The 16,351-nt window shown below is 48.1% G+C and overlaps 2 protein-coding genes across 3 annotated transcripts in view; one reads left to right on the plus strand and one right to left on the minus strand.

The window, feature by feature from the left end:
- The window catches only part of LOC135056945 (uncharacterized), a 904,883-nt gene that overhangs the window by 57,658 nt on the left and 830,874 nt on the right, over positions 1-16,351 (minus strand). Inside the window, exons 15-16 of the mRNA XM_063962726.1 lie at positions 14,555-14,585; positions 7,326-7,632 (exon numbers count right to left, since the gene is read on the minus strand). Of these exons, the coding sequence (XP_063818796.1) occupies positions 7,326-7,632; positions 14,555-14,585 (338 nt within the window). The remainder of the gene's footprint in view (positions 1-7,325; positions 7,633-14,554; positions 14,586-16,351) is intronic.
- LOC135056956 (zinc finger protein 665-like) overlaps positions 1-16,351 on the plus strand; it is a 44,569-nt gene that overhangs the window by 22,961 nt on the left and 5,257 nt on the right. For both annotated transcript variants that reach the window (XM_063962749.1, XM_063962750.1), the window contains exons 2-5: positions 3,150-3,341; positions 3,730-3,806; positions 3,925-4,022; positions 4,173-5,049. In XM_063962749.1, coding sequence (XP_063818819.1) covers positions 3,773-3,806; positions 3,925-4,022; positions 4,173-5,049 — 1,009 coding nt within the window. In that variant the 5' untranslated portion in view covers positions 3,150-3,341; positions 3,730-3,772. The remainder of the gene's footprint in view (positions 1-3,149; positions 3,342-3,729; positions 3,807-3,924; positions 4,023-4,172; positions 5,050-16,351) is intronic.

Consider the following 16,351-nt stretch of genomic DNA (forward strand, 5'->3'; position numbering starts at 1 on the left):
TCCCGATAAACATTCTGGAATTGCAGGCAGTGTTCAATGCGTTGAACCTTGCCCTGCCTCTGCTGCAGAGCAGGCCTGTTCAAGTATAGTCGGACAACTCCACCACAGTGGCGTACATAAATCATCAAGGCGGCACTCGAAGCCACATGGCGATGTTGGAAGTGTCAATGATTCTTCGATGAGCAGAACGCCATCTGCCAGCCATATTGGCAGTGTTCATTCCGGGGGTCCTCAACTGGGAAGCAGACTTCCTCAGTCGTCAGGACATTCACGCTGGAGAGTGGAGCCTCCATCCAGAAGTATTCCAACTCCTAGTGGACAAGTGGGGCCTACTAGACGTAGCCCTTATGGCGTCTCGACACAATCACAAGGTTCCGGTCTTCGGAGCAAGGACAAGGGATCCTCAAGCAGCATTCGTGGATGCACTAGACACACTATGGGACTTTCGGCTGCCGGACGTGTTCCCTCCGGTGTCACTCCCGCCCAGGGTAATAAGGAAGTTCAAGCAAGAAGGAGGAATACTACTTCTAATCGCTCCAGCGTGGCCTAGACGTCATTGGTTCTTAGCAGAAAAACAATGGTAAAAGCTCGATCATTCTTGGAGATAATTATGTTTCAGGTGCTGGAAAGGGGGAAGGAGCACAGACAAACAGAGAGGGGAGGGGTTGCAAATCCCACCACTACATTTCCCTTCAGCACACTAAAAAATTACCTGTAACCATACCTGAATCTATCTGGTAATATAAATTCAGAGAATTGGTTTACACATGTTTGCAAACACATGTTTAAGCTGCTGCGCCACTTCACGGCTTCTCTGATGTCAGCAGTCCTAACACTACATAATGGCAGTGCCCACATGGGGCCATGTAATTTGTTACAGTAGGCCTCATGATAAAGGCTATTACTAAAACACATCCAGACAGAGAGCTAACTTACCCAGGAGCCACCCCCAGGATCTCCCATTGGCACTACAAGGAACAGCATGCCTTCCAAATACTGCACCCATTCAATGCATTGGTTCTTAGACCTGCAGGGTCTCTCGATAGAGTGTCCTCTTCTACTTCCTCAATGCCCAGGCCTCCTCAATCAGGAGCCCTGAGTCTACTAGGATTTTCTGAGGCGGTCGTTCAAACTATGTTGAAAGCCCGTAAACCCACTTCGGCTCGGATTTATTATAGGGTCTGGAATTCTTCACCTGGTGTGCGGCTAAGAATTACGATGCATACAAGTTCAGTACTACCACACTTTTTGGCCTTTCTGCAACAGGGCCTAGACATATGCCTTTGTCTGTCCTCCCTCAAGGTTCATATTTCAGCCTTGTCGGTCTGGTTTCAGAGAAAAATTGAGTTTCTACCTGACGTTTATACTTTCACTCAGGGTGTTTTACGCATTCAGCCTCCTGTGGATCCTTGGGATTTGTCTGTTGCCCTACAAGAATCTTCATTTGAACCTCTTGAGACAGTGGACCTTAAATGGCTTACTCTTAAGGTCTTATTTTTGCTGGCTATTGCCTCTGCTAGACGGGGTTTCAGACTTGGGTGCCTTATCCTGTAGGTCACCCTCTCTATTTTTTCACAGTGACCGGGCAGTTCTTAGAACTCGCCCTGGTTATCTACCTAAGGTGTCCGCTTTCCACCTTAAACAAGAGATTGTGGTTCTGGCCTTTATCTCTCCTGGTCTGTCCTCAAAAGAAAAGTATTTGGACGTGGTACGGGCTCTGCGTATTTATGTGAAGAGAACTGCCTCACTTAGGAGATCTGTTTCTCTCTTTGTCCTTTTTAGTTTTCACAAATGGAGCTAGCCTGCGAATAAGCAAACTTTGGCCAGATGGATTAGAATGGTGATTGTACAAGCTTACGCACAGGCTGGTCTTCCAGTTTCTGCTACTATCAAGACCCATTTTACTCAGTCTGTTGAACCTTCTTGGGCGACCCGCTGGGGTGCGTCCCTCAAACAGTTGTGCAAGGCGGCTGCATGGTCCTTTGTGAACACGTTCATCAGGTTTTATGCCTTTGATACTTCTGCCTCCCAGGATGCCTCCTTTGGACGCCGGGTTCTTGTGCCCACTACAGTGGGTCCCCTCCCTTGAGGAACTGCTTTAGGACATCCCCAATGTTATTCCCTGTTGAATACCAGTGTACCCCTCTGCAGAAAAGGAGATTTATGGTAAGAACTTACCTTTGTTAAATCTCTTTCTGCGAGGTACACTGGATTCCACAGGGCGCCCACCCTGACACAGTTAGCTTCTTTAGGTTTGTGTGGCATTAGCCTCTGGTACCTTTTCCCATCGGGAGAAGGTGGTTCTGTGTGGCTACAAACTACTATCATTGGACTGGTTAACAAAACTGATCTCCAGTGCCTGGAGGCGGGGCTATAGGGGAGGCGGTGCAAGGAATCCTGGGATCAGTCAAAGCTTTAGCCTGTTGGTGCCTCGGATCAAGATCCTACTCTACATCCCAATGTTTTTCCCTGTGGAATCCAGTGTACCTCGCAGAAAGAGATCTAACAATGGTAAGTTATACCATAAATCTCCTTATATATTGATTGTAGTACTCACCATAAAATCCCTTCTTAATCTAGCTGGGGGCCACTGAGCTCCCACCCTATCGTCTTCTATTGTGACGATTGCTGTTTGTATTATTCCTGAGGGTTCATGCGGCTTTGTTAGAAAATGAAACTGAAGGCCAGGTGTAGTGTGCAGGTATTATACTGGGAGGGGGTTGTGGGGTGCGGAGCCTAACGCCTGTTGTTTTCCTGCCGGTTCCACACTACCCAATCATAGAATCCTAGAATGTGATGACTGATAAGAACCACCTGGCCCATCCAGTCTGCACTAAACACATGTACATACACACACTTACACACCAGGGTTCATTTCTCATTGGGAGACAATTAACCTACCTGTGTTTTCTTAGAGTGTGGGAGGAAACGAGGAGAATGTTACTTATGTCCCTGCTGGCTTCCTCTGCGTGTTATCTCCATCTTTTCATCTCTTTGATCTTTTGTTCAATACGCTTCAGAGTCAATGAAAACATATTTTAAAAAAATAGACTCCGCTTGTATATTATGCACCATGAACACCCGAATAATCAGCCCCATTTAGGTGGAGATGAATTCAACTTTTCATTGATGTCGTCCCCAATACACAGGATTACACAGTAGTGAGGAAGACATCCGGTGAGTGTGAGACACCCAGCAGCCATCACCATGTGTCAGGAGGACTGAGCAGGACCCAGAGCCCCATCACGGTGCCTCCACCTCACTCACTGATACATGAGAAGCACAATGACCAGAAGATCCTGGAACTCACCAACAATATCATTCAGCTGTTGACTGGAGAGGTGACTGCTGGGAATGGGACATTATACAGTAACACCAGGGGATGTGTCTGGGTGATGACTGGAGAGGTGACTGCTGGGAATGGGACATTATACAGTAACACCAGGGAATGTGTCTGGGTGATGACTGGAGAGCTGACTGCTGGGAGTGGGACATTATACAGTAACACCAGGGAATGTGTCTGGGTGATGACTGGAGAGGTGACTGCTGGGAATGGGGCATTATACAGTAACACCAGGGAATGTGTCCGGGTGATGATTGGAGAGGTGACTGCTGGGAATGGGGCATTATACAGTAACACCAGGGGATGTGTCTGGGTGATGACTGTATCATTGTGTGTGTCAGGTGCATATAAGGTGTCAGGACGTCACTGTCTATGTCTCCATGCAGGAGGGGGAGTATATAGAGGAACACGGGTCTGTACAAGTACGTGATGATGGAGAATCACCGGCCCCTCACATCACTGGGTAAGAGGAGACTGTCATGTATTGTATAGGGGAGAGCAGGTATGGGGGCCCCTATATACACACATCATCTGATAATCACATATATACACTGTACTCAGTCACTGTGTGTCCCCTACAGATGGGCCCAGTAACAGAGATACCCCAGAGAGATGTCCCCGTCCTCTGTATTCCCAGGATTCTACAGAGGAGAATCACAGGATCCCACAGGAGGATCAGGTAGGTGGGATTTAGGGTCTCCCCAATATACCAAAGTGACTGTCACTATATGATCTGTAGAGGAGCTGTGTGTCTTATACACTGATATTATACTGTTTCACCTCCGTTTAATCTGACTATGCAAATGTCATTATAGTGTTTGTTTTTTAGGAAGAACGTCTGTCTGATATTAAAACAGAAGATATAGAGGCAGAAGAAGAGACGTATGTGACTGATATGAAGGCAGAAGATGTAAAGGAAGAAGAAGAGATGAATGTGACTGATATAAAGGTAGAAGATACAGAGGGAGAAGAAGAGACGTATGTGACTGATATGAAGGCAGAAGATATAGAGGGAGAAGAAGAGACGTATGTGACTGATATGGAGGCAGAAGATATAGAAGGAGAAGAAGAGACGTATGTGACTGATATGAAGGCAGAAGATATAGAGGGAGAAGAAGAGACGTATGTGAGTGATATGAAGGCAGAAGATATAGAGGGAGAAGAAGAGACGTATGTGACTGAAATGAAGGCAGAAGATATAGAGGGAGAAGAAGAGACGTATGTGACGGATATGAAGGCAGAAGATATAGAGGGAGAAGAAGAGACGTATGTGACTGATATGAAGGCAGAAGATATAGAGGGAGAAGAAGAGACGTATGTGACTGATATGAAGGTAGAAGATATAGAGGGAGAAGAAGAGACGTATGTGACTGATATGAAGGTAGAAGATATAGAGGGAGAAGAAGAGACGTATGTGACTGATATGAAGGCAGAAGATATAGAGGGAGAAGAGACGTATGTGACTGATATGAAGGCAGAAGATATAGAGGGAGAAGAAGAGACGTATGTGACTGATATGAAGGTAGAAGATATTGAGGGAGAAGAAGAGACGTATGTGACTGATATGAAGGCAGAAGATATAGAGGGAGAAGAAGAGACGTATGTGACTGATATAAAGGCAGAAGGTATATCGGGAGAAGAAGAGACTTATGTGAGGGGTGATCAGCAGTGTAAGGAGGAGGAGATCCCTACAGATATCGGCACAGGTGAGTAATAAACACTTATTACAGTAGTAACATATTCTCCTTGCTCAGTCACTTCTGCAATCTCTTATACTACACCCTCCTACGCCATCGGCCCTGTTCTCAGTTGGGTGTTTATAACAGAAGGTTTTCCATGACAAATATCACATGGAGAGTTATTACACACTTTACTATAATGTTATTAAAAATAACAAGCAGAAGTTTATTATTATTAAGAATTATATATAGTAGCGGATGAAGAGGCGCACAGGTAACGGTGTAACACACACGTGTAGAGAAATATATATACAAAGACAAGATCTCTTAAAATAATGGCTATATGACACTCATTTTGTATGTGAATCGCAGCTTCTTAGTCAGTGATCACATAAAACAATATATGTAGTGGAGAGGAACAGAGCGCTGTGACCAGACGCTTCCTAAGGCTTCGCGTCCCATGGTCACGGAATGGGTTTAGGTCACACGGGACCTGGCCAATTAGAGGATTCACGCTTACAATCGCCAGTTACTGACTCCACCCACTGGGCAGTGGGCGGGTACAATGCCGCCGCCACCAGACTTCTTGTTCCTGTGGCTCGGTTCTGCTCCGTATGCGTCGACACGCTGTCTTAATACCCCTGTGTGGCGGTGACTGATCCCCACTGGTCACTTGCACGGTAGTTGGCTGAAGGCGGAGCTTGGAGACGCTAGGGTTACCCTGGACGGCAGAACGGGGATACGTTTGGCATACCCTTGCTGGTCGCAAGATGAAGCGGTCGTCTGGAGGCAAAAGATGTTTATTTGCTGAAATCAAGTCCTGAATAGGCCCCTCCCCTTTTTCCAGGGGATATCATACAGCCAGATGTTTACAGCAGAAAGAAGATGGTATAATACCTACACAGGGCTCTCAGCACTCTTTATACAGTAATACACTATCTCAGGGGGGAAGCCCTCCATGTCTTCTTTTCCATCCAATCAGGATAATAAATAAATTACATTGTAAAAGGAGATAACTGCATGATCAATTTCCTCCTTCCTGTCACACAGACAAAGGGGGGAATTCAGACCTGATTACAACGCAGCGATTTTTGCAGCCCTGCGATCAGAAAGCCGCCGCCTACAGGGGGAGTGTATTTTCCCTGTGCAAGTTAAAGGGTTCTAAAATATTCACTGCTCTATAGAGCTAGTGCAAATAGTCACAAATCTGTCAGCATTGCTTTGTAACGATTACCATACTGTGGGCCTAATTCAGACCTGATCGCAGCAGCAAAATTGTTCTCTAATGGGCAAGACCATGTGCACTGCCGGTGGGGCAGATCTAACATGTGCAGAGTGAGTTAGATTTAGGTGGGTGATATTGATTCTGTGCAGTGCACATGGTTTTGCCCATTGAAGAACAATTTTGCTGCTGCGATCAGGTCTGAATTAGGCCCTGTGATTCCCTAGTAGCCATGTATGGTAAAGGCAAGGGTCACAAAGATCCTGAGGCACCTCTGTTAATTTCATGCAAGTCCTGTTCTGCAGGTCTGTCACATCAGGACATTATACAGGACGGGTTTTGTGCAGCTTGTTATATTCCACCTACCTCAGTTTCTGGGTACCAGCCAGCTCCTTCAGTGTCTAGGCAGGAACCCCCATAGGCTTCCTTTTTCTCAGTTACTGAGTCAGATAGCTGACCACCTGGCTACTCCTGCAGTTATTCCCCCTGTGGGAGTTCCTCAGTAGGTGCATACTGCTATATCAGTCCCCAATGTCTCCGGCTATGCCAGTCACAGCCATTAATCTCCTTCGGTGGATGTGCTCTCTACCTCGGTACAGATCCTGACACAAACCTCTGTGACCTTCCAGCAGATGTTACTGAATGACAGGGCTTTACCCTATAGGGCCATTAGGTGTACTGTCCCATCCTCTCAATCTGCACATATTACAGATTCAGAGGCATCATCTGGTGAAGAAAAGGCTGATGTCTCTCTCAAATGGTCCCCCTCAGGAGGGGAGGAGGGTCACTTACCCTGGTTGTGGCTGCAGTCAGTACTGGTCAAATCTATCCTCAAAGTGGAGGATGATGAGCCTGCTCCTGAACCGAAAAACTCCTGAACCGTTTTAAGCGCCAAGGAGGAGTTTCCTCAGCCTGAACACCTTATGGAACTCAGGCGTGAAGCTTGGAATACTCCGGGAAAGAAGTTTCCGCTTCCTAAGCAATTAACTTCTTTCTACTCTTTTCCAGCTACTGATTGTATAAAGTGAGAGATTCCCCCATCGGTGGATTCTCATGGCGCACGTTTGGTGAAATCACCCACCTTGCCTATTCCTTCAACGTCTTCCTTAAAGAAAACTCTGGATAGGAGAATGGCCTCCAAAGCGTCGGCTACCTCAGTCCTTGCTAGACGCATCCTCTCGCTCCACTCATGGAAAGCGGACATGGATTCTAAGAAGGCATTGGGATTCTTACCCTTCATGGGGGATATCTTATTTGGAGCGGAATTGGATAAAATAGTGGCTACACTAACGGCTGCCAAGACGGCTTTTCTGTCCTTGGCTCGTACGCCAAGAGCTCGGACATCCACTTTTCGTGCCTTTTGCCCACAAGGGAAAGCCAGACCTTCCCTAGACAAAAAATATTTACTAATACTACAAAACCTAGGTCCAAGCAGGCCACCAGCCAAATGTGACGACAAGCTCGCAGCCTGATGGAGTGGGCCTCCTCCTGGGGGGACCCCAGATTGGGAGGCCAACTTCTTCAGATTGAGCACACCTGGCACCAAACTACAACAGACGCCTGAGTGCAAGAAGTGGTCTCTCATGGGTACACTGTCTCCTTCAAGAGACGACCCCTCAACAGTTCTTTTTCACAGGCCCCGCTTCAGACCCCAGCAAGGCTTCGGCCCTACAAAAGGTTATCCAATCCCTCCTGCAGTCAATAGAGATAATACCAGTCCCTTGCTCTCAATGCGGAACTAGGTTCTATTCAAAATTATTTCTCTAACGTCCTAGTGGATGCTGGGGACTCCGTAAGGACCATGGGGAATAGACGGGCTCCGCAGGAGACTGGGCACTCTAAAGAAAGATTTAGTACTGCTGGTGTGCACTGGCTCCTCCCTCTATGCCCCTCCTCCAGACCTCAGTTAGAATCTGTGCCCGGCCAGAGCTGAGTGCTTTTAGTGGGCTCTCCTGAGCTTGCTAAGAAGAAAGTATTTTAGTTTAGGTTTTTTTATTTTCAGAGAGCTTCTGCTGGCAACAGACTCTCTGCTACGTGGGACTGAGGGGAGAGAAGCAAACCTACTAACTGTGGCTAGGTTGCGCTTCTTAGGCTACTGGACACCATTAGCTCCAGAGGAATCGAACACAGGTACCTAACCTTGATTGTCCGTTCCCGGAGCCGGGCCGCCGTCCCCCTCGCAGAGCCAGAAGTACAGAAGCAGCAGAAGAATGAAGACATCGAAATCGGCGGCAGAAGACTCCTGTCTTCACTTAAGGTAGCGCACAGCACTGCAGCTGTGCACCATTTCTCCCGCAGCACACCCACACACTCCGGTCACTGTAGGGTGCAGGGGGGGGGGGCGCCCTGGGCAGCAATTAAGGTACCTTTTGGCAAAATAATACATATATCCAGTCAGGCACTGTATATATGTTTGAGCCCCCGCCATTTTTTACACATAGAAGCGGGACAGAAGCCCGCCGCTGAGGGGGCGGGGCCTTCTTCCTCAGCACACCAGTGCCATTTTCTCTTCACAGCTCCGCTGGAAAGACGCTCCCCAGACTCTCCCCTGCAGTATCCAGGTGCAAAAAGGGGTAAAAAAAGAGAGGGAGGGGGGGCACATAAATTTAGGCGCAAACGATCACAAACAGCAGCTACTGGGTAATCACTAAGTTACAGTGTAATCCCTGGGTTATATAGCGCTGGGGTGTGTGCTGGCATACTCTCTCTCTGTCTCCCCAAAAGCCTTTGTGGGGTCCTGTCCTCAGTCAGAGCATTCCCTGTGTGTGTGCGGTGTGTCGGTACGTCAGTGTCGACATGTTTGATGAGGAAGGATATGTGGAGGCAGAACAAGTGCAGATGAATGTGGTGTCGCCGCCGACGGTGCCGACACCTGATTGGATGGATATGTGGAAGGTGTTAAATGATAATGTAAGCTCCTTGCATAACAGGTTGGATAAAGCTGTAGCCTTGGGACAGTCAGGGTCTCAACCCATGCCTGATCCTACAATGCAGAGGCCGTCAGGGTCTCACAAGCGCCCACTATCCCAGATGGTTGACACAGATGCCGACACGGAGTCTGACTCCAGTGACGATGATGCAAAGTTGCAGCCTAAAATGACTAAAGCCATCCGCTACATGATTATAGCGATGAAGGATGTATTGCACATATCAGAGGAAAACCCTATCCCTGACAAGAGGGTTTATATGTATGGGGAGAAAAAGCAAGAAGTGACTTTTCCCCCTTCACATGAATTAAATGAATTATGTGAGAAAGCGTGGGATTCCCCTGATAGGAAAGTAGTAATTTCCAAGAGATTACTGATGGCGTATCCTTTCCCGCCAACGGACAGGTTACGCTGGGAATCCTTCCCTAGGGTAGACAAGGCGTTGACATGCTTATCTAAGAGGGTGGCCCTGCCGTCTCAGGATACGGCCGCCCTAAAGGATCCTGCGGATAGAAAGCAGGAAGCTATCCTGAAGTCTGTTTATACACATTCTGGTACGCTACTGAGGCCAGCAATTGCTTCGGCCTGGATGTGTAGTGCTGTAGCAGCATGGACTGATAATCTCTCTGAGGAGATAGATACCCTGGACAGGGAAACTGTTCTACTGACCCTGGGACATATCAAAGACGCTGTCCTATATATGCAGGATGCCCAGAGGGACATTTGCCTGCTGGGCTCTAGAATAAACGCAATGTCCATTTCTGCCAGAAGGGTCTTATGGACTCGGCAATGGACAGGGGATGCCGACTCTAAAAAACACATGGAGGTTTTGCCTTATTAGGGTGAGGAATTATTTGGGGACGGTCTCTCGGACCTAGTTTCCACTGCTACGACAGAAAAGTCAAATTTCTTGCCTTATGTTCCCTCACAGCCGAAGAAAGCACCGTATTACCAAATGCAGTCCTTTCGTTCACAAAAGAGCAAGAAAGTCAGAGGCGCATCCTTTCTTGCCAGAGGCAGGGGTAGAGGAAAAAAGCTGCACCATGCAGCTAGTTCCCAGGAACAAAAGTCCTCCCCGGCTTCCACTAAATCCACCGCATGACGCTGGGGCTCCACAGGCGGAGCCAGGAGTGGTGGGGGCGCGTCTCCGAAATTTCAGCCACCAGTGTGTTCGCTCACAGGTGGATCCTTGGGCTATACAAATTGTGTCTCAGGGATACAAGCTGGAATTCGAAGTGACGCCCCCTCACCGTTACCTAAAATCGGCCTTGCCAGCTTCCCCCATGGAAAGGGAGGTAGTGCTGGCGGCAATTCACAAGCTATACCTCCAGCAGGTGGTAGTAAAGGTTCCCCTCCTTCAACAGGGAAGGGGTTACTATTCCACTATGTTTGTGGTACCGAAACTGGACGGTTCGGTCAGATCCATCTTGAATTTAAAATCCCTGAATATTTATCTGAGGAAATTCAAGTTCAAAATGGAATCTCTCAGAGCGGTCATTGCAAGCCTGGAAGAGGGGGATTTCATGGCGTCTCTGGATATCAAGGATGCTTACTTGCATGTCCCCATTTATCCGCCTCATCAAGAGTACCTCAGGTTTGTGGTACAGGACTGTCATTACCAATTCCAGACGCTGCCGTTTGGCCTGTCCACCGCACTGAGAATATTTACCAAGGTGATGGCGGAGATGATGGTGCTCCTTCGGAAGCAAGGAGTTACAATTATCGCATACTTGGACGATCTCCTCATAAAGGCAAGGTCCAGGGAGCAGTTACTGATCAGCGTAGCACACTCTCAGGAAGTGTTGCGGCAGCACGGCTGAATTCTGAATATTCCAAAGTCGCAGCTGATCCCTACGAAGCGTCTGGCCTTCCTGGGCATGATTCTGGATACAGACCAGAAGAAGGTATTTCTCCCGGAGGAGAAGGCTCAGGAGCTCGTGACTCTGGTCAGGGACCTCCTGAAACCAAAACAGGTGTCGGTGCATCACTGCACGCGAGTCCTGGGAAAGATGGTGGCGTCATACGAAGCCATTCCCTTCGGCAGGTTCCATGCCAGGATCTTTCAGTGGGACCTGTTGGACAAGTGGTCCGGATCGCATCTTCAGATGCATCGGCTGATCATCCTGGCCCCCAGGGCCAGGGTGTCTCTTCTGTGGTGGCTGCAGAGTGCTCACCTCCTCGAGGGCCGCAGGTTCAGCATATAGGACTGGGTCCTGGTGACCACGGATGCAAGCCTCCGAGGATGGGGGGCAGTCACTCAGGGAAGAAACTTCCAAGGGCTGTGGTCAAGTCAGGAGACTTGTCTGCACATAAATATCCTAGAACTAAGGGCCATATACAACGCCCTAAGCCAAGCGGAGCCTCTGCTTCGAGACCAACCAGTGCTGATTCAGTCAGACAACATCACTGCAGTGGCCCATGTCAACTGACAGGGCGGCACAAGAAGCAGGGTGGCGATGGCAGAAGCCACCAGGATTCTTCGTTGGGCGGAGAATCACGTGCAAGCACTGTCAGCAGTGTTCAGTCCGGGGGTAGACAATTGGGAAGCGGACTTCCTCAGCAGACACGACCTCCACCCGGGAGAATGGGGACTTCATCAAGAAGTCTTCACGCTGATTGCAAATCGATGGAAACTCCTACAGGTGGACATGATTGCGTCACGCCTCAACAAAAAGATAAACAGGAACTGCGCCAGGTCAAGGGACCCTCAGGCGAGAGCTGTGGACGCACTAGTAACACCATGGGTGTTCCAGTCGGTTTATGTGTTTCCTCCTCTTCCTCTCATACCCAAGGTACTGAGAATTGTAAGAAAAAGAGGAGTGAGAACAATATTCATTGCTCCGGATTGGCAAGAAGGACTTGGTACCCGGAACTGCAAGAAATGCTCACAGAGGACCCATGGCCTCTGCCTCTCAGACAGGACCTGTTACAACAAGGGCCCTGTCTGTTCCAAGATTTACCGCGGCTGCGTTTGACGGCATGGCGGTTGAACGCCGGATCCTAGTGGGAAAGGGCATTCCGGATAAAGTTAGTCCTACGCTGATAAAGGCTAGGAAAGATGTGACAGCAAAACATTATCACCGTATATGGCGAAAATATGTTGCTTGGTGTGAGGCCAAGAAGGCCCCTACAGAGGAATTCCCGCTGGGTCGATTCCTGCACTTCCTACAGTCAGGAGTGACTATGGGCCTAAAATTAGGATCCATAAAGGTCCAGATTTCGGCCCTATCCATTTTCTTTCAAAAGGAACTGGCTTCACTGCCTGAGGTTCAGACGTTTGTTAAGGGAGTGCTGCATATTCAGCCCCCTTTTGTGCCACCAGTGGCACCTTGGGTTTTTAACGTGGTCTTGGGTTTCCTGAAATCCCACTGGTTTGAGCCACTTAAGACCGTGGAGCTAAAGTATCTCACATGGAAAGTGGTCATGCTGTTGGCCTTAGCGTCGGCTAGGCGTGTGTCAGAATTGGCGGCTTTGTCATGTAAAAACCCCTATCTGGTTTTCCATATGGACATGGCAGAATTGCAGACTCGCCCGCAATTTCTACCAAAGGTTGTGTCTTTGTTTCATTTGAACCAACCTATTGTAGTGCCTGCGGCTACTCGTGACTTGGAGGATTCCAAGTTGCTGGACGTGGTCCGGGCTTTGAAGGTTTATGTTAACAGAATGGCTGGAGTCAGGAAGACTGACTCGCTGTTTATCCTGTATGCATCCAACAAGCTGGGTGCTCCTGCTTCAAAGCAGACTATTGCGCGCTGGATCTGTAACACGATTCAGCAGGCTCATTCTGCGGCAGGATTGCCGCATCCAAAATCAGTGAAAGCCGACTCCACAAGGAAGGTGGGCTCTTCTTGGGCGGCTGCCCGAGGGGTCTCGGCATTACAGCTTTGCAGAGCGGCTACTTGGTCAGGTACAAACACTTTTGCAAATTTCTACAAGTTTGATACCCTGGCTGAGGAGGACCTTGTGTTTGCCCATTCAGTGCTGCAGAGTCATCCGCTGTCTCCCACCTGTTTGGAGGCTTTGGTATAATCCCCATGGTCCTTACGGAGTCACCAGCATCCACTAGGACGTTAGAGAAAATAAGATTTTACTCACCGGTAAATCTATTTCTCGTAGTCCTTAGTGGATGCAGGGCGCCCGTCCCATGTGCGGACTTTCTGCAATACGTGTATATAGTTATTGCTTAATAAAGGGTTAAGTTATGTTGGCATCCTTTGGTTGATGCTAGGTTGTTTGTTCATACTGTTAACTGGGTATGGTTATCACAAGTTATACGGTGTGATTGGTGTGGCTGGTATGAGTCTTACCCTGGATTCCAAAATCCTTTCCTTGTAATGTCAGCTCTTCCGGGCACAGTTTCCTTAACTGAGGTCTGGAGGAGGGGCATAGAGGGAGGAGCCAGTGCACACCAGTAGTACTAAATCTTTCTTTAGAGTGTCCAGTCTCCTGCGGAGCCCGTCTATTCCCCATGGTCCTTACCGAGTCCCCAGCATCCACTACGGACTACGAGAAATAGATTTACCGGTGAGTAAAATCTTATTTTCTGGTGCAGAAACCCAATGGGTCTTATCGACCTATGGTAAACCTCAAATCTCTGAAGTTTGTCAGAGTACCCAAGTTCCGTAAACTACGCTCCATTGTTCTAGCAATGGAGTCGGGGGATTTCATGGTGTCTAGACATTTAGGATGCTTACTTGCATGTTCCTATAGTATCACCCCACCAAAAATTCCTATGGTTTGCTATTATTCACCAAAATTACTAATTTCAGGTATTGCCTTTTTCGACTCTCCACTGCGCCCAGGGTCTTCACTAAAATTATGGCGGTTAGGGCAGCACAGCTACGTTGTCAGGGAGTCAGAATTCTTCCTTATCTGGATGACCTGCTCCTCTTGGTACATTCCCCAGAGGTACTAAACAACTATCTCCAGCTGACTATTTCCTACCTACAACAACACATATGGCTCATCAATTGGAATAAGTCATCCCTCACACCTTCACAACGCATGATACTCTGGGAGCTCTTCTGTAATGTCGGGTCCAGAGGCTCTTCCTGAACACATAAAGTTACAACAGCAGATATGCCACTTGCTCAGCAGTCATCGTGTGTCTTTACACTCGGCCATGCAAGTATTGGGATCCATGGTATCCACCTTTGACATTGTGGAGTATGCCCAGTTCCACTCCAGGCCTCTACAACACCTGATCCTGACCTCGATGAATGGACAGCCATATCAGTTCAGGTCCCAGACGATGATCCCCTTTCCGAAGGTCAGACTGTCACTAATCTGGTGGCTCCACATCTGAACAAGGGGTGACCCTTATGGATCCTGGATTGGGTACTACATCAGTCTCCTGATGGGGTGCAGTAACCAGACAACTTACCTTTCATGCCCGTTGGACTCTGGCAGAAACCCTTTAACCGATAAACGACCTTGAGTTATGATTTGTCTACAGAGCACTCATTCTGGTGCTGGAAGCTCTTCAGGGCAAACCTTTTCAGATCCAGTCCAACAATGCCACAGCAGTAATCAACCTAAACAATCAGGGAGGCACCTGCAGTCAGTTGACAATGAAGGAAGTAGTTCACATTCTGCAGTGGGCCAAATGCCACCACCTAGTCATCTCTGTGGTCTTCATCCCTGTGGTCTTCATCCCAGGAGTTCAAAACTAGGAAGCAGATTTTATCAGCCATCACAATGTACACAACAGACAGTGGTCCCTACACCCAGTGGTTTTCCAGCTCCTGGTACACAAGTGGGGCCAGCCGTATGTGGACCCCATAGCATCCAGACACAACAAGGTTCCAGTATATGGGTCCATAACAAGAGTTCCTGAAGCAGCCTTCATGGATGCCCTGGCCATATAGTGGACCTTCCGTCTGCCATATGTTTTCCCTCTGGTTTCACTTTTTCAGAAGGGTCTTTGGAAGTTAAAACAAGAAGGAGGTACCATCATAGTGGTAGTCCCGACATAACCCAAATGTCATTGGTTTTCCGATCTACAGAACCCTTTCCACTTCCCCAGCGACCAGACTTGTTGTCTCAGGGTCCCTGTCTACATCCAGACCTAGCTCAATTTGATGGCGTGGCTCTTGAGTCATCCATCCTAAGGGCAAAAGGATTCTCACAGTCGGTTGTCCAGACCATGCTTAAAGTGAGGAAGCCGGAATCTGGCTGTATCTATTATCGGACGTGGCAAACATCCCTTCAGTGGTGCGCTACAATGTGCTATAACCAACTGTTTTTTAGCATATCTAGGATTTTTCGCCTTCCTCCAAGCTGGACTTCACTTAGCAACGTTGAATGTGCACATCTCGGCACTTTCCATCTGGTTCCAACAAAAAATTGCTCCAGTACCGGATGTTCGTACTTTTCTCCAAGGTGTACTTCGTATTCAACTTCCATATGTAACTCCGGTAGCTCCATGGGATTTATCAGTGGTCCTCAGAGCTCTTCAGGACTCTCCATTTGAATCTCCAGAATCAGTGGATCTAAAGTGGTTAACAAAAAAAACCAAAAGCTATTGCTTCCGCAGGGTATCAGATTTGGAAGCGCTGTCCTGTCACTCCCCTTTTCTTATTTTTCATAGCGACAGGGTTGTTCTACGTACTAGACCCAATTAACTTCCTAAGGTAATGTCCCAGTTCCATATTCATGAAGTAACTGTGGTACTGGCCTTCCTCTCTCCAAACTTTCGACTGGGGAGCCCTCGATGTAGTCTGTGCTCTAAGGAGTTATGTGGATCGTTCCAGTTCCCTTCGGAAATCAGACTCCCTCTTTGTCCTTTGTGGCTTCAACAAGAGGGGGTGACCAGCAGACAAACTGACTGGCCAGACGGATTCGTATGACTATATCACAAGTGTACATTCAGGCTGACCTTCCCGTACCGGCTACAGTTTCAGCTCATTCTATTCACTCTGTGGGTCCTTCCTGGGCAGTACACCGTGGCGTGTCTGCAGGACAACTGTGCAAGGTGGCTACATGGTCTTTAACCACACCTTTCTTAGGTTCTATGCCTTTTGACACATTGACTTCCCAAGATGCTTCATTTGGACGCCAGATTCTTTTATCCGCTCAGGAGCATCCCTTCCCTTAAATAACTGCTTTGGGATATCCCCATAGTAATCCCTGTGGAGCTCCATGGAACCTTTGTTAACTCTCTTTATTTGAGGTCGATAGG

This window comes from Pseudophryne corroboree, chromosome 3 (assembly GCF_028390025.1).
Source record: "Pseudophryne corroboree isolate aPseCor3 chromosome 3, aPseCor3.hap2, whole genome shotgun sequence".
Lineage (NCBI taxonomy): Eukaryota > Metazoa > Chordata > Amphibia > Anura > Myobatrachidae > Pseudophryne > Pseudophryne corroboree.